Source organism: Marmota marmota, unplaced genomic scaffold (genome assembly GCF_001458135.2).
Source record: "Marmota marmota marmota unplaced genomic scaffold, marMar, whole genome shotgun sequence".
NCBI lineage: Eukaryota > Metazoa > Chordata > Mammalia > Rodentia > Sciuridae > Marmota > Marmota marmota.
In genome coordinates this window covers 27,022,203-27,048,443 of record NW_026000185.1, presented here as the reverse complement: position 1 = coordinate 27,048,443, position 26,241 = coordinate 27,022,203, and the positions used below count along the sequence as shown (strand labels likewise).

At 50.7% G+C, this 26,241-nt stretch overlaps 2 protein-coding genes and 1 non-coding gene across 4 annotated transcripts in view; 2 read left to right on the top strand and 1 right to left on the bottom strand.

The window, feature by feature from the left end:
* Limk1 (LIM domain kinase 1) overlaps positions 1-9,015 on the top strand; it is a 23,404-nt gene extending 14,389 nt beyond the window's left edge. For both annotated transcript variants that reach the window (XM_015491419.2, XM_048789910.1), the window contains 9 exons: positions 397-580; positions 1,192-1,278; positions 1,525-1,656; positions 3,697-3,756; positions 3,953-4,018; positions 5,036-5,192; positions 7,153-7,208; positions 7,451-7,608; positions 7,700-9,015. In XM_015491419.2, the coding sequence (XP_015346905.1) occupies positions 397-580; positions 1,192-1,278; positions 1,525-1,656; positions 3,697-3,756; positions 3,953-4,018; positions 5,036-5,192; positions 7,153-7,208; positions 7,451-7,608; positions 7,700-7,862 (1,063 nt within the window). In that variant the 3' untranslated portion in view covers positions 7,863-9,015. The remainder of the gene's footprint in view (positions 1-396; positions 581-1,191; positions 1,279-1,524; positions 1,657-3,696; positions 3,757-3,952; positions 4,019-5,035; positions 5,193-7,152; positions 7,209-7,450; positions 7,609-7,699) is intronic.
* Positions 9,016-14,115: 5,100 nt separating this feature from the next.
* Positions 14,116-14,189, bottom strand: Trnaa-ugc. The gene has a single exon. It is a non-coding gene; the product is annotated as a tRNA-Ala (tRNA).
* An 11,510-nt stretch (positions 14,190-25,699) lies between these two features.
* Eif4h (eukaryotic translation initiation factor 4H) overlaps positions 25,700-26,241 on the top strand; it is a 24,116-nt gene continuing 23,574 nt past the window's right edge. The window contains exons 1-2 of the mRNA XM_048790087.1: positions 25,700-25,810; positions 25,909-26,072. Of these exons, the coding sequence (XP_048646044.1) occupies positions 25,700-25,810; positions 25,909-26,072 (275 nt within the window). The remainder of the gene's footprint in view (positions 25,811-25,908; positions 26,073-26,241) is intronic.

Here is a 26,241-nt window from a genome sequence, read left to right as displayed (position 1 = left end):
CCCGCTCACTGCTCAGGATGCTAACTGAGACCTTCAGGAAGGCCGCCTGCGGGCAGCCTTGCCCTTCGAGGTCACGCTGCTGAAGGCACACGCTCCCCTGTCACCTGCACCCTCCAGAGCCTGGGCCACCTGTGGGGCTGCTTGTTCCAGGGTCACGGGCACCCTAGACAGGTGTCAAGGCCAAGGATAGACATTCATCTAAGGCACCTGTGAGACAGTGGACTTCAGACAGGAGAGCGGGAGTGGGGGCTGGGCACTGCCCTGTGAAGGCCGAGCTGTGCCACCCGCCCATAGCACAGAGCATCACATGACCCGGCCAGGATGGGGCCTAGCGGGCAGGGGCAGGGCCCCAGCCAGGGCCCTTCCTGTGACACTGGGCACCGTGTGCCTCCACAGGAGAAGCTGCAGCATCGACACATCCCCAGGTGCCGGCTCGCTGGCCTCGCCGGCCTCCCAGCGCAAGGACCTGGGTCGCTCCGAATCCCTCCGGGTGGTCTGCCGGCCACATCGCATCTTCCGGCCATCAGACCTCATCCATGGGGAGGTGCTGGGCAAGGGCTGCTTTGGCCAGGCCATCAAGGTACGGGGGGAGGGGACAGCCCTCTCGTTTCCCACCAGTGCCTCCGGGAGGCCACCATGTCTGGCCTCTAGGCTCTCGGGCCAGGGCTCTCTCCTTGGCCTCGGCCTCTTTGGGCTGGGGAGGGGCAGGGACCTTCTAAGGTAGACCCAGGCGGGGGTAGGAGGGCAGGCCAGCCCAGACTGATCTAAGTCCCCTCCCGAGTCTCCATGCTGAGCTTGGTGCCACCCCATCATGACCTCAGGGACCCCTTTACAGTCTCCCTGAGCAAGGACTGAGCCTGGTTCTGGTGTCACCTGGCTATGACCTGACTAGAAGGATCAGGACTATACAAAAGATGTAGGCTGGGCTTCTCAGGACCTACCCTGACCCCGTCCCCTGGCCAGGCAGGAGTTCCAGACCAAGCTACCACTGACCTCCTCACCCAGGCTCAGCGCCCTCCTTTCCTGCCAGCCAGGAGCCTTGGGCCCTTCTAGGACACCCTTGGGTGTCTGGAAGCATCCCCTGGGCTGTGCAAAGATTGTGACGCCATCTGTACATCTGCCTGGCACTCCTGGGTGGCTGTGGCGCCTCCTTCAAGGCGGGCACTGCAGTCCTGTCTGGTGTCCCCACAGGTGACGCACCGGGAGACGGGTGAGGTGATGGTGATGAAGGAGCTGATTCGGTTCGACGAGGAGACCCAGAGGACGTTTCTCAAGGAGGTCTCTGGAGGGCTGTCTCGTGCCTCAGGGCCAGACTTCGGGTCCCCGCCCCTTCACCATCCAGATGGTGCAGCGGAGGGTTCCCTGTGGACAGGGCTCAGTCCACACGTTGAGAAGGGAGACGCGTCCTCCCGGGGCGGGCGGCCTCCTGGGGGAGCAGCCCCAGCAGACAGTGGGCAGCCAGGGCCAGGGCCTCGGGGTGTTGGGGGCAGGAGGGGAGGGCCCAGCCTGTTTGTACCCTGCCAGGTGAAGGTCATGAGATGCCTAGAGCACCCCAACGTGCTCAAGTTCATCGGGGTGCTGTACAAGGACAAGAGGCTGAACTTCATCACCGAGTATATCAAGGGCGGCACCCTGCGGGGCATCATCAAGAGCATGGTGAGTAACGGTATGGTGGCCTGGAACCGCCACAGCTCTGGAGGCTGAGGCAGGAGGATCTTGAGTTCAAGGCCAGCCTCAGCAACTTAGCAAGGCCCTGTCTCAAAGTCAAAATGGGATAGGGATGTAGCTCAGTGGTGGGGCTCTCCTGGGTTTGGTTCAGTCTTCAGTACCGAAAAAAACTGTGTGTGTGTGGTATGTTTGTGTTTGTGTGTTTGGGGATGTGGTGCCGGGCAGAGCCCCACCTGCCACCCCTCCTGTGGCCAAGGCAGATCCCTCTGGGCCTCAGCCTCATCTGTTCAGGGGGTGATGGCTATGGGGCCTCAAGACCCTTTAAGCCCTGATTCCAAACCAAGCAAGGGAGCAACCAGTTCCAACTAAAGCTGGAGCCCTGGGAGGGTGGCACCTTCCCCAGGGGTCACCCAGGCTGTCCTGGAACAGCTGGCCGCAAGCCTCAGGCAGCCACCTGGGGAGTAGCAGCCTCCATTACCAGTCCTGGGGCCTTTGCTCTGCTTCTCATCACTTAACCATTTCGCACAATTCAGAACTTTCTTTAAGGATTCGGATAAAGTTTCCAATTCATCTTCAGAAACGAGGTGTTGGGCCGGGTGCAGTGGCAAAGCCTGTGATCCCTGCAACTTGGGAGGCTAGGGAGGAGGATGAAGGGTTCAGAGCCAGCTTCAGCAACCTAGAGAGGCCCTAAGCAACTCCATGAGACCCTGTCTCTAAATAAAATATAAAGAGGGCCAGGAGGTGGCTCAGTGGTTAAGTGCCCCTGGGTTCAATCCCTGGGACCAAAAAATGAAATGAAGCGCTAGAGGGAAGCCATCTGGCACTCTTGGTTTCTTGTTGGCCAGCACCCCGGTGACCCATCCTGCTTTCTAGGCCCTTTCAGCAATACCCCGAGACCACGAGATCTTGTCCCTTCTCCAGCTTCTGCTGTCTCATTACCTCAGTTTACCTGGCGTTTCCCAAAGTGTGGCCCCAGGAGCCTGCTATGTGGGAGTCCCCCGGGATGTCCTGTAGTCAGGTGGGCTTTAGAGATACCAGGGAGGCTTCCCAGCCTCGCCGCTCACGCTGATGCGCCCAGGTACTCCAACACTTCCTCTGGAGCCCTCCTAGGGGATGGCCGGGGCTGAGTGGTCTGTGTGTGTGATCCAAGACCTGGATTAGCCATCTTTCCATGACTGTAACAAAGTCCCTGAGATCATCCATTTATAAAGGAGAAAAGGGTTATCTGGGCTTTGCAGATTTGGAGCTACCACTTCATGACTGGCTGTCCCCACTGCTTTGGGTGGTGGCAAGGCGGCACATCTTGGTGGGAGCTCTTGGTAGAGCAAAGCCACTTGCCTCGTGGCCAGAAATCAAAAGAGAAAGAGGCAGAGGCCGAGGGCCCACAGACCCCCACAAGGGCATGGCTCAGTGACCTAAGGACCTATCACGAGGCCCAGCCTCTCTGAAGTTCCACCACCACCCAGTGCCAGGCCTTTCACCTGTGGGTCTATGGGGGACAGTCCAGATCTGGGCCCTGCCCACCCAGAGTGGCTCGGTGCTGATCGAGGGTGACCATCACAGGCCCTTCTAGCTCCGTCTATGAAACAGGTTCAGATTCTTTAAAACTTGGAAGGATTGGGTTTACTGTGTAGAACAACTCCTCGTGTGGCATTTAGGGGTGATCAGTGTTAGGAGTCATCTAAGATGGTGCGACCTGGGGGGTCATCTAGGATGGTGGAACTCGTGGGGGGGACCCATGCGGCTTCTGCGCAGCCACTGTGCCATCTTAAGGACTTGCCAGAACCAGCAGCCAGGGGCCAAGGTCAGCCGACTGCTGATGCTGGGGGGAGGGGGATCGAGGTCTTCCTCCTCAGAGGAGCAGCCCCCCGAGGGTTTGAAGTCACTTCCGTAAAGGAAATGTCCCCTTTCGAAGGAGACAGTTGTGGGTGCAGGAGAGATGGGACCGTCAGTCCCCAGGACACTGGCCCCCATGACTCTCACATGGGGTCCCGTGGCCACATCCCAGCTGTTCTCCCCGACCCCCAGGACAGCCAGTACCCATGGACTCAGAGGGTGAGCTTTGCCAAGGACATCGCGTCTGGGATGGTAAGTGGCTGGTGACCTCCATGCTGGAAAGTGACCCTGAGGAATCTGGAAACAGGCCCCACGGGGAGGCTTTGGAAGGGGGCAAAGGAGACCAAACAGAGTGGGAAGACCCCTGGATGGCCCGATTGGGGTGGGGTGGGAGCCCGGGGCGGGGGCCGGGTCCCTGCACGCCCCTCCTGACACCTGTGTCCCCCAGGCCTACCTCCACTCCATGAACATCATCCACCGAGACCTCAACTCTCACAACTGCCTGGTCCGGGAGGTGAGCAGCTGCAGCTGTGGCTGGGCTTGTAGGGACACACCCTGCGCTCCAGCCTCAGGGCTTTCCCTCAGCAGAGGTCCTTGGGTCACCTGTGCTACCCTTTGAAATGGGAGGTGGGGAAGCAGCCCAAGGGCAGGAGGTGGGCAGCCTGGCTCAGTAGTCATCATGATGGCTTCTTGGGAGAGTCTAGTAACAGAGGAGGAGATCTTGGCCTCCTGAGCTGTTAGTGACCAGGACAGGTGATCACCAAGTGCAGCCCACAGCAGGGTGGCCACAGGCTGCAGCAGGCTGCATGTGTGTGCCGCAGTCCGGCTGCAGCAAAATAACCGGGGGGTGACGAGCAACTTGTGTACATTGATACAGCAGGAGTGGGAGCCGTTTATTGTAGGACAGGAGGAGTATATATACATTCCACACAGCTTATCTTAATTAACATAAACTAGATACAGCAGTCAACCAATAAGGAATCTCCACACTTAATGGCTCGCTGCGTTACTTTACAAACCACTCCCTCTGCAAAATGCCAGGCGCCATCTTCACTTGTTTACAGACTCTAACATGTGTGGGGGCTGGGAGGTCAGCAGGGTGGCCACAGGCTGCAGCAGGGTGGCCACAGGCTGCAGCAGGCCGTATGTGTGGGGGCCGGGAGGTCAGCAGGGTGGCCACAGGCTGCAGCAGGCCACACGGGTGGGGGCTGGGAGGTCAGCAGCATCCCTGAGGAGGCGGCTGGGGGTGCTTGTAAGTGGGGGTAGAGGCAGGGTGCCCAGGGTCCACAGGCAGGTGGTCAGGGGACCCAGGCACTCCGCAGAAGGCAGAGAGGGAATGAGGGTGTCCAGGAGGAGGCATATTCGCTTCCCAGGCTGACACACAGCTCCCCAGAGGGACGGCTTAAGGCAGCAGACGCTCACTCAGAGTTCAGGAAGCCGCACCCAAACTCAGGCTCCCTCTGCAGGCTTCAGAGAGGCGCAGGCTGGGCCAGAAGGTGTCCAGCACTGGTGACCCTGCTTGTCTCCCCAGAACAACAATGTGGTGGTGGCCGACTTCGGCCTGGCACGGCTCATGGTGGACGAGAAGACCCAGCCTGAGGACCTGCGGAGCCTCAAGAAGCCCGACCGCAAGAAGCGCTACACCGTGGTGGGCAACCCCTACTGGATGGCGCCCGAGATGATCAACGGTGAGTGGCCCGCCCGTCATGCCACCTCCTGGGTCCTGGGTGCGTTTCCTGTTGCTGCCACTCTTGGTAGCTCAGGTAACACGTCACCCAGCAGTCCGCAGGTCAGCAAGTCCAGCCAGGGCCTCTCTGGACCAGCAGGCCAGTCCTCCTGCGGGTTCTGCCAGAGGCCCTGTTGCCTACCGTTTCTGTTCTCAGCTCATGGCCCTGCCTCCACCTCGGGCCAGCAGCCTCTTGTGTTCACCTCCCTGTCCCTGACTCCAACCCTCCCCCTCCCTCTGAAGAGGACCCTGGTGACTACTCTGAGCCACCGGCTAATCCAGGATCATCACTCCATCTCGACCCTAATCCCAGGGCTGGGGACAGTCTCAGTGGTAGAGCGCTTGCCTAGGTCACACAGGCCCTGCTCCATCCCTGGCACTGCAAAAAAAAAAAAAAAAAAACGGGGGACCCTGATGCCACCCGCAGAGCCCCAGGGATTGAGACGGGGCCATCTTCTGCAGCTGTGCGTCAGCCCAGGGTGCTGGCCCCCTTACTCCCCAGCTCTGTTGTTCCTGCCGCATGGTCCTGTGTATGCCCAGACGACAAGGTCCCTCCTGGGTATGTCCAGGTCATAAGGCCCCTCCCCAAACAGGTGACACACAGGTTCAGGACAGGCAGACCTGGGGGTCAGCCAGCGCCAGCACTGACCAGATGGATGCAATTAGTGTCGCCCCCAGGTGACAGCTAATCTAAACAGCCCTTGTCTTCAGGGGCAGAGTGAGGATTCGACGTGGTTTGTAAACCACTGCCAACTGGTTGGCGTTCACTGAGTAGCCGCCCTGAAGGTTTTGACAAGTGGCCGATGATATTCCCATTTGATAAACAAGGAAACTGAGACTCAGCAAGTCTATGTCCATTTCATGAGGTCACCATAATAAAAGTATTACAGACTTGTTGACTTAACACAGTTGGTCAGGCATGGTGGCGCCCACTTGTGGTCCCAGCAAGTCAAGGGGCAGAGACAGGAGGGTTTCACACTTGAGGCCAGTCTGTGTGATTTAGTGAGACCCTGTTTCAGAATTGAATAAAAAGGGCTGGGGGGTGGTCAGTGGTTTCCACGGTACCAGGGAAAATACTAACCACACAGTGGAAGCAAGTCCAGACCTGGCACCACAGGCCCCTCTAGGGGGCATCCTGGCCTCACCTCCTCCCTCGCTGTTCTGCTTCCGATGGTCACCACCTCCTCTGCGAGTGTTCTGTGTCCTGTCTCTCTTAAAGGCACTTGTGATGGCACTTAGGACCCCATAGATGATCCAGGCTTACCTGCCCTTCCCCCACCCCACTGACTTTCACCACATCCGCAGAGGAGAACGCAGGGCCTGTGTGCTGACCACATGGCCCATTGGGTTGGGCGGTGGCTCAGAGGTAGAGTGCTTGCTTGGCACATGTGAGGGACTGGGTTCGAGCCTCAGCACTGCATATAAATAAATAAATAATCCAATGACAACTAAAAAAAATATTTTTTAAAATATTCATTTTTTAGTTTTAGGTGGACACAATATCTTTATTTTATTTTTATGGGTGCTGAGGATCGAACCCAGTGCCTCACGCATGCCAAACAAGCATGCTACCTCTGAGCTACATCCCCAGCCCTAAAAAAAAAATGTATTAAAAAAAAAAAAACACTTTGTCCACCACTGAGTGACAGCCCAGCCCAAGACCCTTTTCCCAACCAAGTAGCCTCTGGGGCCTCAGGAGTCTGCTTTGCCCAGAGTCCTGCAGCAGGTCGGGTGACCCAGCAGAGCCTGGAACGTGGTGTCCCGGGCCCTCATCCTCACCTCTCAATGCTCAGGAGGGTCACTCGGACATGGGGGGCTGGGATATAGGATCTAAGCCCCGGGCCATGGAGGCTGTCAGCATTGGCCTGTGGCCCACGTGGCTGCTGCCCCTGGCCCTGCTCACACTCAGTGTCTCTGTTCAGGCCGCAGCTATGATGAGAAGGTGGACGTGTTTTCCTTCGGAATCGTCCTGTGTGAGGTAGGTCCAACGGTGGGCAGTGGTGGCACTGAGACCCGGTGGCTCCTCCCCATCCCACCCTCCTGGGCTGCAGGCTGACAAGCCTCCTGAGCACAGGGCTGCCCAGAGCAGGGGGACAGCCTGACCCATGGGCTCAGTGTTCAGTCCGGGCCTTGGCCTGAGTGACCTGCCTGCAGACCCCTGGATGACATCCATCCAGGCTAAGGGGCCCCAAATTAACTGAGGGGCCTTGTGCTGGACAGATCATCGGGCGGGTGAACGCAGACCCCGACTACCTGCCCCGCACCATGGACTTTGGCCTCAACGTGCGTGGCTTCCTGGACCGCTACTGCCCCCCAAACTGCCCCCCAAGCTTCTTCCCTATTACTGTGCGCTGCTGTGATTTGGACCCTGAGAAGAGGTGAGTTGGGGGCCTTGGCCTGGGGCATCCTTGCAGGTGAGGCTGATCCCCAGGAGAGCCAGACCCGCTACCCACCCACCTGTCACCCCAGGCCCTGCTTCGTAAAGCTGGAACATTGGCTGGAGACCCTCCGCATGCACCTGGCCGGCCACCTGCCCTTGGGCCCACAGCTGGAACAGCTGGACAGGGGCTTCTGGGAGACCTACCGGCGCGGTGAGAGCGGACTGCCCGCCCACCCTGAGGTCCCCGACTGAGCCCAGCCCCCCCAGCTGCCCTGCCCCACCTCCAGAGAATCCGCCCTCACCAGGTTCCTCTGCAGGAGGTGGCCAAGGCATGGAGCCCTCGGCCAGGGCCGCGGGTGTCCAGACCCCTCCCCAGAGCCAGGCCCCGACTTGCCTTCTCCCCCGCAGACTGCGTCCCTGCCTCCGCCTCCAGCCCCAGTGCTGCCCAGCTGCCCACACGCGGTCACACCACCCTGCCTTACCTCTTGTCTTGGTGGGGCCGCCCACACACACTCCTGCATGAGCTGGGGGGCCCAGGAGGGCTGTGCCCACCCCACGCACCGCCCAAGACGTCCACACCCTGCATCTGCCCGCAGCTCCTCAGCCAGGCTGGGCTGGGGGCAGCTTCTGAAGATGCCCCGTAATGGCCAGGCAAGGAGGAGGGAATGGGTCAAGGGGGAGACCATGTTCCCAGGAGCCAGACGGGAGTCTGGGGCCCGTTATCCCCTGGGGGTGTCTAGGTAGGCGTTGATAATTATCCAGACCCCCAAACAGAGCGAGGCCTGACCCAGGGCCCGCCCATGGCCAGACAGCAGCAGGCCTCGCTCTTGGTTTGGGTCTCTTTCCTTTCTTTATCGAAGCCACTTTAGTGAGAAGCAGGTACCAGGCCTCAGGGTGAAGAGGAGTCCCTTGAGGGAGAGGGCGCCACGGTGCCTGGGTCAGGGCTGATGGGGGGGAGCTGGCCCTGGGCAGGAGTGGCGATGAGAGGCAGGTGTCCACCAGCAGCCCCGCCCCCAGGATCATCTCAGCGCCCCCTCCCGTGCTCCCTGCCAGTAGCTGGAGGAGTCCCTGCCCCTCCTCGTGCCCCTCTGTCCTCTGGGTTCTTTCTGTGTAATCTATTTTTTAAGAAGAGTTTGTATTATTTTTTCATACAGCTGCAGCAGCAGCTGCCGGGGGCTTGGGGTTTATTTTTTTGGCGGGCGGGGTGGGAGGGCCATTTTGTCACTTTGCCTCAGTTGAGCATCTAGGAAGTGTTAAAACTGTGAAGCGCTCTCAGTGCACTTTGAACCTGGAAAATGGTCGCTTGGCCCATGGGCGACTGAGGGAGGCGGATGCTCGCCTCCCTAGGAACCAGGACGTGGAAGCAACAAAACCCAGACTCGAACAATAAAATCTGTGCTCCCCACCGGGGCCTCCTTGCCGTGTGCTGGGGCCAGGGGCAGAGCCGCTCTGAGAGGAGTGAGGGGGCCCCTGGGAGAGGAAAGCTGGGGGGGAGGGAAGGGCGGAGGTGCCCCCCCCCAGCCAGGGCAGGTGGCCAGGCCCAGGGTGGCAGGGAGCGTGGCAGGGTGGGGATGGGGATGGGGGTGGGCTCAGGAATCTCTAGAGGATTGTCTGCAGGTGTCAAGGACGGGGAGGCAAAACAGGGACCCGGGATCAGGGTACAGCCCAGTACCATGAGTGAGGCTCTGGTCCATCCCCAGCCTGCAAAAAAAAAAAAAAAAGGATCAAGGGAAGAAGCAGGTGCTGGGTAAGCCCAGGTGATGGGAAGTGGTTACCTGCGTGGGTCAGGGGGTTAAGGAAAGACTGGTCTCTTGAGAGACCTTGTATGGCATAACCCATGGACCCTGGTCTTGGTGGATTAAGATAACAGTGACCACTGTGCTCACAGTATATGTCTGTCCAGAACTTAGGAGTGTGGCTCCCTGGTAGAGCCCTTGTCTGGCCCAGGTGAGGCCCTGGGTTCCATCCCCAGCATCATTCACACACACACACACCCCACCTGTTTTTTTTTTTTTTTTTTTTTTTTTAATATTTTATTTATTTTTTAGTTTTCGGCGGACACAACATCTTTGTTTGTATGTGGTGCTGAGGATTGAACCCAGGCCGCACGCATGCCAGGCGAGCACACTACCACTTGAGCCACATACCCAGCCCCTAAATTGGTTTGTTTTTAACTTTCAGTTGGGAGAGTTCTTGATTCTAGACACAGTCTGTCATCAAATAGATGATTTACAAATATGTAAATACGTTCTCGCATTCTGTGGGCTGTCCTCACATTTTTTTTTCCCCTTTGGTACCAGGGATTGAACCTAGGGGTGCTTTACCAATGAGCCACATCCCTGGCCCTTTTTATTTTCGAGATGGGCTCTCGATGTGTTGCTTAGAGCCTCGCTAAATTGCCCAGACTCGTCTCAAACTTTCGATCCTCCTGCCTCTGCCTCCCAAGCAGCTGGGATCACAGGTGTGCGTGCGCTCTTCACTTCTGATGGTGTATTGGGATGCCCAGAGGTTTTTAATTTTAAGTTTTCTTTCTGCTCGGGCCTTTCACGTTCTAAGCTTCTGGAAGTGGGAAGCGAATTTCTGCAAGTGGGTTATTAGGTGCCGTGGAGGCCTCACTCCCAGCTCTGCCTCTCAGTCCCCAGCCCCGTGGAGTGTGGCTGAGAGAGAGAAGGCGCCGTCTGTTGGCCAGACTGCAGCCTGCGGGACACTCCACCTTTCACTGCCTTTCGTGGAATGTCCTACCTCAGGAAAAGTAGCTGTAATTGGAGTCACTACTTAATCAACGTCACGATCCTGTCTTCTCCAAGAGGCATGACCTTGCAAAACAGCAGCTAAATGCAGAAAGGACAAGACACTTGCCACTCCTGCATGTTTCAAATCTCTGTTGGTCCTTGTCTCTCACCTTCTCCCAAAGATAAGAACTGCTTTTTTTTTTTTTTAATAGTCCTGGGTATTGAATTCGGGTGTTTAACCAACCCATTATTATTATTATTATTATTATTATTATTATTATTATTATTATTATTTTGAGACTGGCCTTGAATTTAGAGTCCTTCCAAACTGCTGGGATTATAGGTATGTACCACCGAACCCAGCAGAATTGCTTTTTATTTGCCATTCTGAGAAGAAACTCAAAGGCCTTACACTTGGTCCTTCCTACCCCATGGGTCTGGAACACCAGTAGCTCAAGAGAACTATTCCAGCCTTACATGAAGAGCTGTAAAATTGCAGGGTGTGATGGCACATGCCTGTAATCTCAGCAATTTGGAAGGCTAAGGCAGGAGGATCACAAGTTAGAGGCCAGCCTCAGCAAATTAGCGAGGCTTTAAGCAATTTAGCTTTTAAGCAACTCAGTGAGACCCCATTTCTAAGTAAAATATAAAAAGGTCTGGGGATGTGGCTCAGGGGTTGAGTGCCCCAGGGTTTAGTTCCTGGTACCAAAAAAAAAAAAAAAGAAAAGAAAAAGGGAGGAGGAGGAAGAAAGAAGCAGCAGCCAGTCCCCACCTTCTGCCCCGGGGCAGCCAGCAGGGCCCAGTCTGCTGCCAGCTGTCTTCTCCATCTCACCCCACAGGGAGCCTCTCCAAGCCACAGGTGATCTCTGTGGTGACCCCTGGTAGGGAAAGGAACATGCTTTCAGTGCCGCTGTGATCCTGTTCAATGTCAAAGGACACTTTATTCCCTTACATCAAAGAAAATGTGACTATACCTGCAGACACGGCGGGCAGAGAGGTGCCTAGGACGTCCACCTCTCGAAGGCACGGGTTCTTGGAAGATGGAGCTCCAGAAGAAGGGAGGGTGAAGGGGTCCCCTGATCTGCAGGGAGTGGAGAGGGCAGAAGCTCCTCTGGGCGTCTCCATGGTCATGTTCATCCCAAGACGGGACACAGGGAGAGGGAGAGTCCTGGGGAGGTGGCAAACAGCACCACGTGCCCCACCAGCAGCACCCTGTTCTGGACACATGTTCAGGGCAGATGTGCGTGGGGAGTGGGAGGGAGACCCGTGATGCAGGCCCAGTGGACCAGGGGGAAGCTTGCTCTGGCCCCCTGGTCCTTCAGCAAAGTACACCTGCCTTGCTCAGCGCCAAAGAGGGTGACCAAACTCTCCACCGAGCTGTCTCTCTCAGTCCAGTTTTATTCTAATGGTAAAGTAACCAGTGCATAGGGACGTATGCAGGTACATGGAGGGGTGTGTTCGTTAATTTTTACCAACACAAGTGAAAAAAAAAAGTCCTCAATTCGAAGACAAGATTTGTGGAGGGGAAGGAGGACCAGGGATTGATCCCGGGCGCTTTACCACTGAGCCCCAGCCCCAGGCCTTTTTTTATTTTTTTGAGACAGGGTCTTGCTAAATTTCTGAGACTGACCTTGGATTTGCAATCCTCCTGCCTTAGTTTCCCAAGCTGCTGGGATTACAAGAGTGTCCCACTGTTCTGGCTATAATTGGTTTTTTGTTGTTGTTGTTTTGTTTTTGTTTGGTTTTGGACTGGGGATTGAATTCAGGGGCACTTGATCATTGAGCTCCATCCCCAGCCCTATTTTGTATTTTATTTAGAGGCAGGGTCTTACTGAGTTGCTTAGAGCCTCACCATTGCCAGGGCTGGCTTTGAACTTGAGATTCTCCTGTCTCAGCCTCCCAAACTGCTAGGATTACAGGCATGCGCCATCATGCCAGCTATAATTTTTTTTTAATTTTATTAACAATCATACATACATTAAAGAACTCAAGAGAAGTGCTGGGTGTGGTGACCACACCTGTAATCCTAGTGTGGAGACTAAGGCAGGAGGATCTCCAAAGCCAGCCCCTGCAATTTAGCGATGTCCTGTCTCAAATTTTTTAACAAAGGGCTGGGGATGTGGCTCAATGATAGAGCACCCCTGGGATCGATCCCCAGTACCCCCTACCCCCCAAAAAACTAATTCTGGCAATCTCTCTTAATTACTGTGCACAAATCATTTGATGTAAGTTCTGAATGGGTTAATATAGTCTACCGTTCTATTATTTATTTTTTACTTTTTCCATCTTTTGTTTCTCTGCTTGTACTTTCCCTGTTTCTGGTTATTTAAATATTTGTAGTATTATGTTTTATCTTTTGCCATTTATTTGTTTGTTTTGTTGTTGTTTTGGTACTGGGGATTGCACACACAAACGCTTTACCACTGAGCCACATCCCCAGCCCTATTTAGTTAGTTAGTTAGTTAGTTAATTAGTACTGGGGATTGAACTCAGGGGCACTCAACCACTGAGCCAAGACGTCCCCAGCCCCATTTTGTATTTATTAGAGAGAGGGTCTCACTGAGTTGCTTAACACCCCACTTTTGCTGAGGCTGGCTTTGAACTTGTCATCCTCCAGCCTCAGCCTCCTGAGCTGCTGGGATTACAGGTGTGCAACTTGGTGCCCGGCTCCCAGCCCTATTTATTTTTCATTTCAAGACAGGACCTTGCTATATTGCTTAGGAACCTGAAGAATTGCCCTGGCTGGTGTTGAATTTTCCATCCTTCTGTCTCAACCTCCTGAGCTGCTGGGATTTCAGGCTTGCAGCAACACACCTTGCTACTTTTTTTTTTTCTTTTTAGTTGTTGATGGACCTTTATTTTATTTTTATGGTGCTGAGATTTGAACCTAGTGTTTCATACATGCCAGGCAAGTTCTCTACTGCTGAGCCACAACCCCAGCCCAGCCCTGCTACTTTTTAACAAATTTAAAAGAATTGAAATTATGAAATGTCCTCAGATATTAAGGAATTAAACAAGAAACCAGGGGCTGGGGATGTGGCTCAAGTGGTAGCACGCTCGCCTGGCATGCGTGCGGCCCGGGTTCGATCCTCAGCACCACATACAAACAAAGATGATGTGCCCGCCAAGAACTAAAAAATAAATATTAAAAAAAAAACCAAGAAACCGATAACAGAAAGATATCTGGAAAATCTCCAAATTAATACACTTCTAAATAATCCATGGATCCACAGAAAATTTTTAAATATTTTCAACTAAATGAAAATTAAAATTCAACATCAAAATTTGTGGGATACAGCTAAAGCAATACTTAGAAATTAATTGCTATTTTAAAAGAAATAAAAATAAACGTATTACATAAATACACATTTTGGTAAAAATCTATTTATTTATTTATTTGTTTGTTTATTTATTTATTGGTGCATGGGATTGAACCCAGGGACACAGCCACTGAGCCACATCCTCAGCCCTTTTTTGTATTTTTTTATTTAGACACATGGTCCCACTGAGTTGCTTAGGGCCTCACTAAGTTGCTGAAGCTGGTTTTGAACTTAGGATCCTCCTGCTTCAGCCTCCCAACCCACTGGGAATGTAGGCAGGCGCCACCATGCTCATTGAGAAAAATCTGAAATCAAAAATTTCAGTTTTTATCTTAAGAAGATGCAAAAATACCCGGGCATGGTGGCACCCGCCTATAATCCCAACTCTCTGGAGGCTAAGGCAGCAGAATAGCAAGTTCAAAGCCAACCTCAGCACCTTTTTCTTTTCTTTTTTTGTGGTGCTGGGGATTGAACCCAGGGCCTCCTGCATGCAAGGCAGGCACTCTACCAACTGAGCTATAGTCCCAGCCCAGCCTCAACAACTTGTTGAGACCCTCTCTCCAAATAAAAAATTTTAAAAAAGAGCTTGGGATGTGACTTAATGGTGAAGCGCCCCTGGGTTCAATCCCTGGTATCCAAAAACTAAGTAAATAACCAGGTGCAGTGGTGCATGCCTATTAATTAGTGGTGCACCAGGTGCAGTAGTGCCTTCCTGCAGCTCAAGAAGCAGAGGCAAGAGGATCACAAGTTCAAGGCCAGCCCAGGCAATTTAGCAAGACCCTGTCTCAAAAAATAAAAAGGGCTGGGTTTGTGGCTCAGTGGTTAAGTGCCCCAGTATCCCCCCCACACACACAAATTTACATCTATGTTTTCTCTCAAGAGTTGTATAGTTTCAAGACACATCTAGATCTGTGAGCCACTTTAATTGGTTTTGTTTCCCTTTTTTTTTTTTTTCCTGACACAGTGTCTCATTCTGCACAGACTAGTCTCAAACTCAAGTTCAAGCTGTCCTCCCACCCAGCCTCCCCATACCTGAACTACAGACAGGCTCCCCCACACCTGGCAGAGCTCATTTTTTTAATTTGGTGTGAGGTACGGGTCCAACTTCATTCTTTTGTATGTGGACCTTGAAGTTGTCCCAGCAACATTTGTTGACAAGATTATTCTTAGTCAGGTGTGGTAGTGCAGGTTTGTAATCCTGGCCACTCTGGAAGCTGAGGTACAAGAATTACAATTGGAGTCGTGAGTCTGGGCAACTTTGCAAGACTCTGTTTCAAAATAAAAGAGATGCCAGAGATGTAGCTCAGTGGTGGAGTGCTTGCTATCGAGAACTAGGCTCTGAGTTAGATTCCTAGCAAAACACACACACAAAACACACACACACAAGTATTTTATTCTTTTTTAAATGGAACTATTTTCTCAATTTTATTTTTGGATTGTTCAATGCTAGTGAATGCTAGAAATACAATTGATTTTTGCATATTGATTCAATACTGCAAACTACTGGCTGTTTGTTTTATTATTTGTGATACTAGGGATTGATCCCAGGGCCTTAAACATGTTAAGCAAATGCTCTACCATTGACTTGTACCCCCTTTCTATTTTTATTTATTTGTTGGTACTGGAGATTGAACCCAGGGGTGCTTTATCACTAAGCCACATCCCCAGCCCCTTTTATTATTTTTATTTGGAGACAAGGTCTAGCTGGGTGTAGTGGTGCACACCTGTAATCCTAGCAGCTCAGGAGGCTGAGGCAAGAGGATCACAAGTTGGAGGCTGGACTCAGCAATTTAGCAAGGCCTTAAGCAACTTAGCAAGACCCTGTCTTAAGATAAAAAATAAAAAGGGCTGGGGGTATGACTCAGTGGTTGAGGTTCCCTGGGTTCAAGCCTTGGTACCAATAAAATAAAATAAAGGCAAGAGATAATTGGTCTTTTGCAAAATACTCTGAATGAGTACTTTCAGTCTCAGAAATACCATTTAATGGCTAACAAGACCTTGCCCTGAAATGTGAAACAAAATTCATCTATTCTTCATATTGTTTTTGCTTTAAACAAAATCCATTTATTATGTAGTATTGTTTTCAGTGGATTTAAATAATCAGAAATGAGGATTTCCCCAAAATAAAAATCACTGCGGAATATTTAGCCGTTAGTAAAAGTCAATTTTTCCCCCAGCTGTGGCACCATATTATTGAAAGTATTAAGTACCTGAGATTTATGCTGCAGCTGACTTATAAGTCAAATAATATACAGATCTCCCTCCCTCCCACCTCCCCCACCCTTTCCCAGGGCTGGGGACCAACCCAGAGTCATGTGCATGCCAGGCAAGCATCTACCACTGAGCCACACCCCAGCGCATGGGTCTTCTTTGGAAAGAATGCTTTGTGGTCACAATGACTTCAAAATGCAATTATATTCATCTAATCTAACATCTCATAGCAGTTACAGAAGTGTGCTGTTGACATGGGCAATCTCATGAGGCACACAGATGTCAAACGCTAAAGCACGTGAGTCACTCCTCTGTTTGAGTCTAAAGTGCTGCAAATTTTAGGTCATATTTTCCAGTTAATATAATAAGCCTATAATACAGCATTCTAACTCATGGAGACTTCTGGAACTATTAATCAAAAGAAGGCAATACCTTTTCCAAATCGTGAGCTTCTGTAAACCAGTGCAGTACTTGGTAATACAATGGAACTATGTTTTTGTTGGAGTCAAATATGATTTCAATAATCGTTTCTATGGCGAAAAAAAAAAATACCATGTTAAGTACTAAATCAAATGACGAAGGCTTTTCACGATAAGTGACAGCAGAGCCAGTTGTTTTATACAAGTTTATACAGCTTTTTAAATTATATAATCTTCACTCAGAGAGCATGCCTTCCTGCAAGCCGCTGAATTAACACCACAGAACCATCACTGCACATTAAATGTGTTCTGTCTCCTTCTGGGGCTGGTCCAAAAAGGCTCAGGAAAAGCTTTAAAACTTGTGGCACACGCCTGTAATCCCAGGGGCCCTGGAGACTGAGGCAGGAGGATTGCAAGTTCAAGGCCAGCCTCAGCAATTTGGCAAGGCCCAAAGCAACTTAGTCTCACAATATTGTGGTGAGCATAGCTCAGTGGTAGACCTGCCTTGATTTCAGACCCTAGTCCAGTACTAAAGGGGGAAAATATGCTCCAAACCATGGAGATAGCTCACCTCGCACCAGAATGTCCTAGCAAGATCCAGACAGCAATGAAGCCTGAATTGGCGCAGACAAAAGATCCGCGGTGTGGTATGCACCCTGGTGCGCTATGTCCAGCCTGGGACCCATCAGACGAAAGACTGTGTCCTTCCACCAACAAAGTGTTCACAGTCAGCTGAGGCTGTGGGCAGAAAAGATGGGAGAATCCTCAAGACAAAAAAAAATTCGATGCAGCTGCCAGGATGGCCCTACAGTCCCCAGTGTGGGCTCAGCCAGCCTGCAGCAGGCGGTCACCCTGTCAGGAGAAATCATTGCTCCTTACTGTGGGAACCCAGAGCTCCCACAGGAGGACACCTCTCTCCTGCCTGGCTTGCCAAAATTGTCACCAGAATCAAACGTGCTGGCCACTAGCCACTCGAGTGTCAAGGTTCAGGAAATGATGTTGGGAGGAAGGAATGGGGTTTATTAAAAGCTGGTCCAGAAGAAGTCAGAGGGGCAGCTCCTCAGAGATCTTCCTTCCAGGCTCAGGGCCACTAAAGGTTCTTATGGGGAGGGGAGAGGAGGAAGTGAGGCTGGGCAGGGTCTGCCTCAGTGAGGCCTGGGTCTTCTCCAGGCCCCAGGGGATACCCACCTCCTGTGGCTAGTCACCAAAGAAGGCTGCTGCAGAGGCCACCTGGGTTCTGGGAGCCTAGAGGAAGGGTTAGCAGTTGACACGCAGGTGAGGCTCTCTTCAGATTAGGGAGGGATGGAGTGGGACGGCAGGGGTGGAATTCTGCAGTGGGGCACTTGCCTAGCATGCACCAGGTTCAAGCCCAAGCCCAGCCCCACAAAAAAAAAAAAAAAAGGGAGGGGCGAGAAACTGAGGCAGGGAATCAGAAGCTCAAGACCCCCCACCCCAGGCAACTTAGGGAGACTCTGTCTCAAAATAAAGACTAGAGGAGTTGGGAGTGTGTCTCATGGCCGAGTGTTTGCCTAGCAGGCGCAAGGACCTGGGCTCCATCCCCAGCACCGCCATAATAAAAGAAATTCAAAAAATCAAAAGGACTGTGGATCTAGCTGGATGGTTAAGTACACCTGGCTTCAATCCCGGGTACTAAAAAAAATTTAAAAATGGTGTGGTGCTATTAGCTTAATGGTTGAGCACCCCTTGATTAAATCCCTAGTATAGGGCCTCCAAAATATGTGTGTATAAAACAAAACCAAGTGTAAATGGAAATAGACTTGAATATGTGCGTAATATGTGGGAAAGACGTCAAGGGAAGGTGGCCTTTTTAAGGTCGGGCACCTGTCACCAAAAGGAGGCAGCTGAAGGAGGGCTGGGCTGTGGCTCAGGGTAGCGGGCTTGCCTGGAATGTGTGAGGCACTGGGTTTGATCCTCAGCACCACGTATAAGTAAATAAAAATAAATAAATAAATAAAGGTCCATTGACAACTAAAAACATATTTAAAAAAAAAAAAAAAAAGCTGAACAAGGCTTTGTTGAGATTCGCTCCAGGGCGAGACCCTCTGGTCCAAAAGAGCAGGTCAGGGAGTCACACCCAGGCTCAGCTGGATTGGAGTTTTAATTGGGTTTAGGGCAGGAAGGGAGGGCTTGGGACTGGAAAGGGAGGCTTTTAGAGTCCCTCGTCCTCCTGGGGTTGGCCGGGGGATCTTGCTGAGACCCTTGTCCTTCCAGGTTTGGTAGCAGACCCCGTTGATTGACAGGCGGTCAGGAGGCACCATCACTGCTGGTCTGTGGGCACCTGATTGGTTAGGCTTTCGCCGGCGGGTGGCCTGGTGCTTTGTTCCCTTAGCACCTCAAACCCACCTAATAGCATTTGAGATTAGTTTTTGTTGTTGTTTTGTTTGTTTTGTTATTTTGATGTGTGTTTGTGTTTGTGTGTGTGTGTGTGTAAAACAAGAATTGAACCCAGGGGCGCTCAACCACTAGGCCATATCCCTAGCCCGTTTTTTTTGTTGTTGTTGTTGTTGTTGTTTCTTTTTAGTTGTAGGTAGGCACAATACCTTTATTTTATTTATTTATTTTTATGTGGTGTTGAGGATCGAACCCAGGGCCTCACACATGCTAGGCAAGTGCTCTGTCACTGAACTACAAGCCCAGCCCCAGTCTTATTATTTTTATTTATTTACAGTTTTGCAGTGCTGGGAATCCACTCTACCACTGAGCTACATCCCCAGCCTCCATTTTTTTTTTTTTACACTGGAATGGGACCTCATTAAATTGCCAAAACTGGCTTCGAACTTTGGATTCTCCTGCCTCAGCCTTCAGAGATGCTGGGGATTACAGGCACAAGTCACTGTGTGGTGCCAGGCTGAGATTAGTCTTGAAAGAGAAGGGCAAAGTTGCCCCTAAGCAAAGTGAGCAGGAGGCCACTGCAGGGGACTTGCTAGGAGAGAGGGGCTGCATGGACGAGAGGTGGTGGTATCTGAGAACCCCGAGGCTATGAGGTTAGGCAAGGGAGTTGACATCCCACGGTTTAGAGGATGGGATCTCCCCAGGGCATTTGCAGATCAGGAAGTGGCTGAGAGCAGAATGAGATGGGAAGGGTAGAAACAAACAAAAAAAGGTCCTCAGGAATCCCGTCACTCAGTGTTTATGGGCCTAAAATAGAGTTCTAAATTCCCCTAAGGCGGGTCCCCCAGGCTGGTTGACCCAAGTACCAGTCAAAGGAATCTAGAGCACCCAGTATCCTTCCACCCAGACCTCCACCAAGCACCTAGGAGAGCAGAGCAAGGGAGGGGCTGGAATGTAGGTAGTCTCCGCCCTGAGATTAGTGGGTGACTAGCCTGGGTGAGCCTCCCAGAGGGTGAGCTCCTTCTTCATCTTTAGGGCAAAATGGAAGCCACTGGCCACACATGGCTACTGAAGTTGAAGTGGAAATTAAGTTAAAATCAGTTCCACATCACGTCACATTAGCTACACATCAGCTACACATCAAGGGCTTAATACCTTATGAAATAGCTCCTGAGAAGTTTCTGATTTGGGGTACAAAATAACCTGAATGTTTTCCCATCACAAATGTCTTAAAATGGAGCCAGGCTTGGTGGTGCTCCTCTGTAATCCCAGGCCCTAGGGAGGCTAAGGCAAGAGGATCCCAAGTTCAAGGTCAGTCTCAGCAATTTAGAGAGACCCTGGTCTCAAAATTTTAAAAATTAAAAGGGCTGGGGATGTAGCTCAGTGGCAGAGCACTTGTTTAGGATGTGAACCCAGGACTCCATTCCCAGCACTGCAAAAAAAAAAAAAAAGAAAGAAAGAAAAAGAAAACTGCAAAAGTAAAAAGGACTAAGGGATCTTAAGAATTGCAATTCAAAATAAAGAAAATGTGATATGGGCTGGGGCTATAGCTCAGAGACAGAGGGCTTGCCTAGCATGCATGAGCCACTTGGTCTGATCCTCAGCACCACATAAAGATAAACAAAATAAAGGAATTCTGTCCATCTATAACTGCAAAAAATAAATTTTTAAAAAATGTGGTATATATACACATTGGAATACCACTAAGCCATAAAGAAGAATGAAATTATGACCGTTGCTGGTAAATGGATGGAACTGGGGGTGGGGAAGTGGGGGGCAGAGGATAGAAGTTCACTGGATTAGACAAAGGGGCCCGAGGGAAGGCAGGCTGGGTGGGAATGGGAAAGAGAGTAGAATGAATCCACATCACTTTCCTGTGTTCCTATATGAATATATAACCAGTGTTACTCCACATCATGTACAACCACAAGAACGGAGAGTTATACTCCATGTATGTGTGATATGTCAAAATACACTCTACTGTCATGTATAACTAAAAAGAACAAAAATAAATTCATTCCAAAAAAAAATAAAAATATAAGAATTGCCAGGCATGGTGGCACATGACTGTAATCCCAGGGGCTGGGGAGGCTGAGGCAGGAGGATCACAAGTTCAAAGCCAGCCTCAGCAAGTGAGGTGCTAAGCAACTCAGTGAGACCCTGTCTCTAAGTAAAATACAAAACAGGGCTGGGGATGGGGCTCAGTGGTCGGTGCCCCTGCATTCAATCCCCAGTACAAACCCCCACACACAAAAAAAATTCAGTTGATAGTGTGGAGCCAGAATGCAAGAAGGAAGAGTGGTGGCTCCTGTGGGGTGGCGAATGTTAAGAAGGAACAGGGCTAGATGCCTGAGGATAAGGAATGGATAAACAGAAGGCAACGTCCAGGAAACAAGAGTCCTACAACCTCTCCTTTGGGGGGAGCACCAGGGATTGAACCCAAGGTGTTTTCACTGAGCCACGTCCCCAGCCCCTCCCCCCCTTTTTTTTTTATTTGGGACAGGGTCTTGGTAAGTTGCTTATAGGGAGTCTAAGTTGCTTAGGCTGGCCTTGAACTTGTGATCCTCCTGCCTCAGCCTCCCAAGTTGCTGGGATCACAGGCCTGCATCCCCAAACCCAGCAGGGTCCTGTAATCTCTGGACATGCATTTTGAGCCTCTGGGTACACTGTCTGGTCATTCTAGATGCCTTGGGTCAAGGATGGTAGTAGCCAAAGCTCCCATTCTTAGGTAGTGGCTAAGGGGCACAGGTCCTGTCATCTCCTTTGGAGAAGCTCCGTTGACGGTGTTTTCATCCTTATTTTCCCACTGCTGTACAGGACACAGATGGGGACAGAGTGGAAGCATCCTTCTTCAAATACTTCTGTCTCTGGGGCTGGGAATGTGGCTCAGTGGTAGAGTGTGTACTTGGCATGTGCCCAGCCCCAGGTCCATTTTCAGGCACACACACAAGAGACAAATCCCCCCACCCTTTTTCTTTATATCGGGGATTGAACTCAGGCCTCTCGGCCACTGAGCCACATCCCAGCCCTATTTTGTATATTATTTACAGACAGGGTCTCACTGAGTTGCTTAGCACCTCATCACTGCTGAGGCTGGCTTTGAACTCATGATCCTCCTGCCTCAGCCTCCAAGCCACTAGGATCACAGGCGTGCGCTACCATGTCTGGCTTAGAAATCCCATTTCTTATTTGAAGTACTCGAGATCTTCAGAACAACTGGAGTTATTCTGTAACATGCACACATTTTTATTTTACTTTTTCTGCACAGTTTTCGAGCTAATGAACTGCATATTGTTTTGTCCTCCAAGAAAGTATATTCAAAACTTTTTCTCTTCTTTATGTTCACCGAGTAGAGATGCAGTTTCCGTGGGTCAATTTCCATTTTTCTCATATCCATACTCATTTGTTTCAAAAGCCCTTGGCCTAGAATAACACTCATACTTTAACAGAAGCTCTGCAGTAGCTCAATATGGATGTTTTGCACAGGGGCGGATCTGAATAGATTTGTGGAGTAACACTGAGTATTTTCACATAAATTGAGTCCAAATTGTTGATCTTAATCTGAACATAAACATAAAACATATTCCAGGTTATTTTTAGGTAATAAATTAGCAATATTATATCAACAAAATACCAACATTTCAGAACTTTTAAAACAGCATAAGTCCCCAAAACCAGTATTGCAATGACTATTACTTATGGAGTATTATTTATAGACAAAGAACCGGGAGATTAAGCAACTTGTTTGAGGTCACCCAGATGGTAGTCATGTATCACTTAATAATGGGGACACATTCTGAGAAACACCTGTGAGCTGATTTTGTCACTGAACAAACAACATAAAGTGCATCTGCACAAACCTAGCCAGTGCTGTCAGTCACTCCACCCCAGGGAAGGGTTAAAGAGTGCATTAAATAAACCAGTGACACAATGGCTCATTGTCATCTGGGAGCTGCTGTATAGTCTACATAACTGTGTGTGCTCTACTTTTGTAACCGCCCAGGTCTGCTTACACCAGCATCACCACAAACATGTGAGCGATGAGTTTTGTCACAACGTGGCAACTGCAACAGGGTCACCAGCTGACAGGAGTCTTTCAGCTCTAATCTGATGGAATTGTCATGACATATGCATGTGGCCCAGTTGACAGGAACATCATTATGTAGCACATGTCTACAGTAGGTGGCTTGGAGAGCATGAGAAACACCAACCCACAGGCTTGGTCACACTAAAGGTTGTTCAGACACAGAGCTCTGAGCTGGTCCTTCCAGACCGAGGCTCAAGGGCACAGGGAAGGGTAGAATATACCCAGGAAGGGGTTAGGGAACAAATCAGAATCCACCCCCCTGAGGATAACCTCAGGAGGGGTTGGACATTCAACTTGGCCACGGGCGCAGGTGCAATTATTGCTGAAAGCCCAGTCCTTGTCCCCAATGCCAATCCAATAATGAGGACATAGTTTTGAGAAAAAGGAAAAAGGTTTATTGCTTTGCTAGCAAAGAAAAAACACAGGGGACACTCCTGTCCCAAAGGCTGTGATTCTGCCCATCCACAGGAACAGGGGGCTTTTATAGAGGTCATTCAGAGAAAATGAGATTTGGGAGGAGAGATCAGGGAGGAGAAGGTCAGGAAAAAAGAAGATCAGGGAGGAGGTCAGGAAGAAGATAAGGGAAAAAAGATCAGGAAAGAGAAGTTTAGGGAAAAGATGGGAAAAAGAAAAAAACATGTCAGTTTCAAAGCTACAAGGACACAAAGTATCAAGTGAGCCCCTGTCACACAATGTTTTGGAACTTTCTGGAGTTGCTGTCAATCCTCTGGATCCTGGGTAGGAGATGGGTTGTATGCCGGAGACCAAAGAGGGGAGTTCCACAGACAGGATGATCCAGGATTGTGCCTTGGGTGCTGGCTGGGTGGGAAGGGGGATAAGCCAAGAGGGGAGAGTGACCCATGGAAGGTCCCAACTGAGAAAACCTCAGCCTTCCTAGAAGCCTTCCCTTCTTTTCCATCATTAAGGACAAATGACCCCATTCCCCCCTCGGGAGGACAGCATGACTCCATCAACCTGGTTCCTGTCCTCCAAGGATGTCACCCACGCGGCTGGGACTGTGGCTCAGTGGTAGAGCGCTCGTACAGCACCTGAGAGGCCCAGGGTTCAATCCTCAGCACCACATAAAAATAAATAAATAAAGGGCTGGGGATGTGGCTCAAGTGGTAATGCGCTCGCCTGGCATGCGTGCGGCCCAGGTTCGATCCTCAGCACCACATACAAAGAAAGATGTTATGTCCGCCGAAAACTAAAAAATAAATATTAAAATTCTCTCTCTCTCTCTTAAAAAAAAAAAAAAACATAAAGGTATTGTGTCCACCTACAACTAAAAAATAAATTTTTTTTTTTTTTTAAAGAATTGTAAGGCCAGGGCTGGGGTTGTAGCTCAGTGGTACAGCGCTTACCTAGCTCCTGTGAGGCACTGGGTTCCATCCTCAGCACCACTTAAAAATAAATAACAACTAACAATATTAAAAAAAAAAAAAAAAAAGAATTGTAAGGCCATTCATGAATGAACATTAGCTGGGCCTGGTGGCTCACACAAGTAATCCCACTACTTGAGAAGCTGAGGCAAGTTCGAGCACAGCCTCAGCAACTTAGTGAGACCCTGTCACAAAATTAAAAAATAAAAAGGGTTTAGATGTAGCTTGGTGGTTCAATCTCCAGGACCAAAAACAAATAAATAAACATTAGGGGCTGGGGATGTGGCTCAAGTAGTAGTGTGCTCGCATGGCATGCGTGCGGCCCGGGTTCGATCCTCAGCACCACATACAAACGAAGATGTTGTGTCCGCTGAAAACGAAAAAATAAATATTAAAAAATTCAAAATAAACAAACAAATAAATAAATAAACATTAAAGTTTGGGGGTGTGTCTCAGTGGCACAGCACCTACCCAGCATGTGTGAGACCCTAGGTTGGATCCCCAGCACCGCAAAACAAAAAATTGCAAGGAGAGGAAAAAAAAAACACTGGCTCTTGTCTGAGCACTGTGCTAAGAGGTCTATGCTGCATGATCTTGGGCCAGTCACTTTCCTTTCATGCGTGGCTGCACAGCTGTGGAACATATTTGGAAATAACAGACATAAAACACTCATAATGGTGCCAGACACATAGTTTGTACTTAATATACATTACTATGTGCTGAGAATCTTATAAATATATTTATCCATTTAACCTTTACAACTTTGAAGAGGTAGAAGACATGGTCCCTTTATATAGATGAGGAAATTGAGATAAGAGGTTAAGTTGTTTCAAGTCATCTAGACAGGAAGAGGTGGAGCTCAGGTCAAGAGGTTCCAGGTTTAATCTGGGTATACTACATAGCAAAGTGTTTATTACTTGGAAAGTCAGAGAGACAGACAGACAAAAAAATGAGTTAACAGCAGTCTGTCCATTCCTGTGGTGGCATAAAGGAGTTTTTAAAAAGATACTTAAATATAAAAGTACTGGATAAGGATATTGGTAAGATTCCTAGGTGATTCCTAGGATACCATATAAGAATTCTATGGATATAGGGTCTGGGCTTGTGATATAGCTCAGTTGGTAGAGTGCTTGCCTCACATGCTTAAGGCCCTGGGTTCAATCCCAGCACCCCCCAGAAAAAAGTAGGGTCTGGGGTTGTGGCTCAGCAGTGGAGCACATGCTAAGCACATGTGAGGCACTGGGTTTGGTCCTCAACACCACATAAAATAAATAGATAGAAGAAAAATTCTGTGGATACACACACACACACACACACACACACCCCGGGGATTGAACCCAGGGGCGCTTTATCACCCATCTTCATCTCCAGTCTTTACTTTTTGTTTGGGGACAGGTTCTTGCTTGGTCGCCCAGGCTGGCCTCTGGCCTCTGACTTGCAGAAGGGTCTGCGTCTGCCTCCAGAGTTGCTGGGATCGCTCGCGCGTGCCACAGGCACCGTGCGCTTGCAAGGAAGGCTCTGTTAGGCTGTGCTCAGGACACATCAGGGTCGGCCAAAGCCGGCACAGTCCGGGGCAGCAGTACCGCATGTTACCACCATCTCACTCACAGGCAGAAAGGCCGTCGGTTCTCACTACGTACCCCCTCTCTCGCTACAGCTGGAGGATGCACATCTGCATTCCATTGTGCTCCAGCGCGGTGACTTCTCCAAAAGCGAGATGCACCGACTCCCTCGCTAGTTAACCACAACCTGCGCTCTCAGCCAAACCCCCGACCCACACAGGGACAGCGAGTAGAGCCCGGAGGGCAGAACCTGTGACTGGCGCAGCCCGTGGCCTCGCACCACCTTCCAGGCCCTCGGCCCCTGGGCACCCACAGCTTGTGACCAGCTCCGAGGGTCTCCGCCTAGAGGAGGTGGCCTCTACTTGGGAGTTACCCGGCGACCACTTGGCCGGAAGAGGTGTGCCCGAGTGTGGGGCGCGGAGGAGCAGGGCTCGGGGTCCCGAGGCCGAGCCGCAGTAGAAAGCGCCGCTCGTCGGAGGGGGCCCAGCCGGGCGGGGTTGTGTCGGCGTGGCGGGGGCAGGAGGCGGCCGCGCGTGCAGCAGCGGGGCCAGCACACAATGGGCGGA